This window comes from Tupaia chinensis, unplaced genomic scaffold (genome assembly GCF_000334495.1).
Source record: "Tupaia chinensis unplaced genomic scaffold, TupChi_1.0 Scaffold147003_1, whole genome shotgun sequence".
In the NCBI taxonomy this organism is placed as follows: domain Eukaryota; kingdom Metazoa; phylum Chordata; class Mammalia; order Scandentia; family Tupaiidae; genus Tupaia; species Tupaia belangeri.
This window is the reverse complement of record NW_006206856.1, coordinates 2,805,985-2,808,337: the sequence shown is the minus strand read 5'-3', so window position 1 is coordinate 2,808,337 and position 2,353 is coordinate 2,805,985. Positions and strand designations below refer to the sequence as shown.

The following is a 2,353-nucleotide window of genomic DNA, read 5'->3' as shown; positions in this document are numbered from 1 at the left end:
CTGTCCTGGCCCCCCCACCAGCCGTTTCCAGCTGACTCACACCCGTGACCAGGAGACCCTGAAGGTCCAGCGGGGCAGGGCTGGGTCTAGCTCTATCTAGATCCACCTTCTCTGGGCCCCTGGCCCCAGGATGCTAGCCTCTCCCTAGTCCATGGTCCCGGGTCACACAGGGGCAGGCCGAGTTCCCCAAGGGACAGCAAGCGCCAGCGGGCAGGGAATCTACTTCTCTCCTGGAGCTTGGATAGGGGCTGGCGGGTGGCTGCCCACGTCTCCCTGCCAGGGCCCTGGCCTGAGCCTGGGGGTGGCCTGCATGGACTGCTCCCCTTTCTAAAGGCTGCTTTACTGAGAGGTGATTCCCACGCCCACAGCTGCCCCATAAAGCACACACCCCAGGGGGTCAGGGGCTAGTACACTCAGAGTGGTGTAGCCGTCACCATAGTCTAATCTAGGGAAATGCTCATCACCCCTAAGAGAAACCCGGTACCTGTCGGCAGGCCTTTCGTGTCCCCTCCCTCCAGCCCTAGGCAACCACCAACCGGTTTTCCATTTCAGGGATCTGTCTGCTCTGGACACTGCACAGCCATGGGGTCACATAGCACCGGGATTCTGTGACTGGCTTCTCCGTCGCTGAGGTCGTGCATGTCACAGTAAGTCTCGGGACCTCCCTCCTCCTTATTGGACTCACCCACCTCTGGTTGAGGCTAGGGCAGCGGCAAGGGTGTCTGATACCACCTACCCGGGGCACGTGGTAGCTCTGGGAGCCGCCCCCCCCCATCCACTCTTCCTGCGGGGGGCTATGCTGAGCACAACAGGTCTGCCTGCTTTGTCAGGGGAGTCAGCAGGTCTCGTTGCCCCTCGAAACCTGTATCTGGGAGCTGACAGACAACCTGAGTACAGATGGGAAGACTGAGGCCCAGAGCGGGGCAGAGAAATGTTCGAAGTCACAGGCAGGGACAGAGCAGTCCCTAGCCTTGATGGGCACGACCTCCTCTGTAGGCCATCCAGAGCCCCTTGGCAGCCCCTCCCCAACGGCCTGCAGCCCACCTCACGGGCAGCCCCCAGGTCACTAACTTAGCAGGTGCTCAGACAGGCCAGGACACTCAGAGAGGTGGGAAATCCTCAGACCTGGCAGGGCCCCCAGGCCATCCCTCACATAGCTTCCTCCAGATAAAACCACGCTGCTCCCGCCATAGGCACCCACAGGCCGCGTGGGCACAGTCTTGCCTGAATTTAGGAGGGCACTCAAGAACCGAGATCTGGATGCTGGCCCTCCCTCAGGCCCTCTCCCCCACACGCCTACCTTCAAGGCCTGCACCTTCCTGGCCAGCAGGCTCTCGATGTCCCCCGCCACCTTCTCCACCAACTTCTGGGGCTCATTCTCCTGCACTTCGAACAGGTTCCGGTTGTCCTTGTAGATCTGGAAGAAGCAGAGTGCAGGGGTGAGGCTGGGGTGGGCCCGCATTCCCGGGCCACGGCCCCTGTGTGCCCTCCCTGCCCAGCTCATCTTGACAAAGTCTTCACCTTCACCCTGACCCTGGCTTTGGCCACCGAGAAGGTAGGGAGGCCCAGTGGCCTCGGACTGGGAGGAAAGGTGAGGCCAGGGGCTCCGCAGTTTGCACCTGGGGTGAGAGCCCAGTTTGAGCTCGCTGGCAGTTGTGGTTGGTGGGATGGGGTTGTCCCTGCCCACTCTGGGCCTCAGGTCCCCCTTTCAGGGGCCATGAGCACCACCCCTCACTAACTCAGAGTGGCTGTGAATAGCAGGGGGGGATGGCTGGCTGGCCAGGAGGCAGGACAGGCAGGGGGAGATGGAGCCAGTAGGCACACGTCACACACTCCACACCTGCACCCCTGCACACGCATGCAGACACCCTTCCACGTGGCTCAGACACAGCACTTTTTGCTACTGCTGCCCCAAGCCACTTGCAGAGACTGAGGTGGGAGCTCTGGGCACTCTGGGGGCTCCTCTGTCGTTCAGGACACGATGTGGAGGCAGGGCTGTGCACATGCACACGTGGACGTGTAACTTGTCACGGCTCCATGCATCCATGTGCGTGCACGTGCTGGCGTGTCAAGTACGGGCTAGGGTTAGGGCCTCTCTCTCATGAGCGTTTCTGTCGACGTTTATGCATATGGCTGGGGTTTCAGGTGTGTGCATGTGCATACACGTGTGTGCATCAAATACCTCTGCATGTGTCCCCGAGCCTGACTGGGGGCGTTTGCCTGTTCAGGAGACCCAGGAGGTCGGGCCCAAGCATGGGTTCCTTCACCCCCACAGGTCACGAGCCTGGGCTGCTGCCGCTGCTGCTGCTGCTGCTGCCCCTGCTGCCTGCCGGCAGGGGCGCACGAACAGAAG

At 61.8% G+C, this 2,353-nt stretch overlaps 1 protein-coding gene across 1 annotated transcript in view; it reads right to left on the bottom strand.

Annotated features, from left to right (window-relative positions):
* CACNA2D2 (calcium voltage-gated channel auxiliary subunit alpha2delta 2) overlaps positions 1–2,353 on the bottom strand; it is a 119,304-nt gene that overhangs the window by 74,192 nt on the left and 42,759 nt on the right. The window contains exon 2 of the mRNA XM_027768603.1: positions 1,301–1,417. Within this exon, the coding sequence (XP_027624404.1) occupies positions 1,301–1,417 (117 nt within the window). The remainder of the gene's footprint in view (positions 1–1,300; positions 1,418–2,353) is intronic.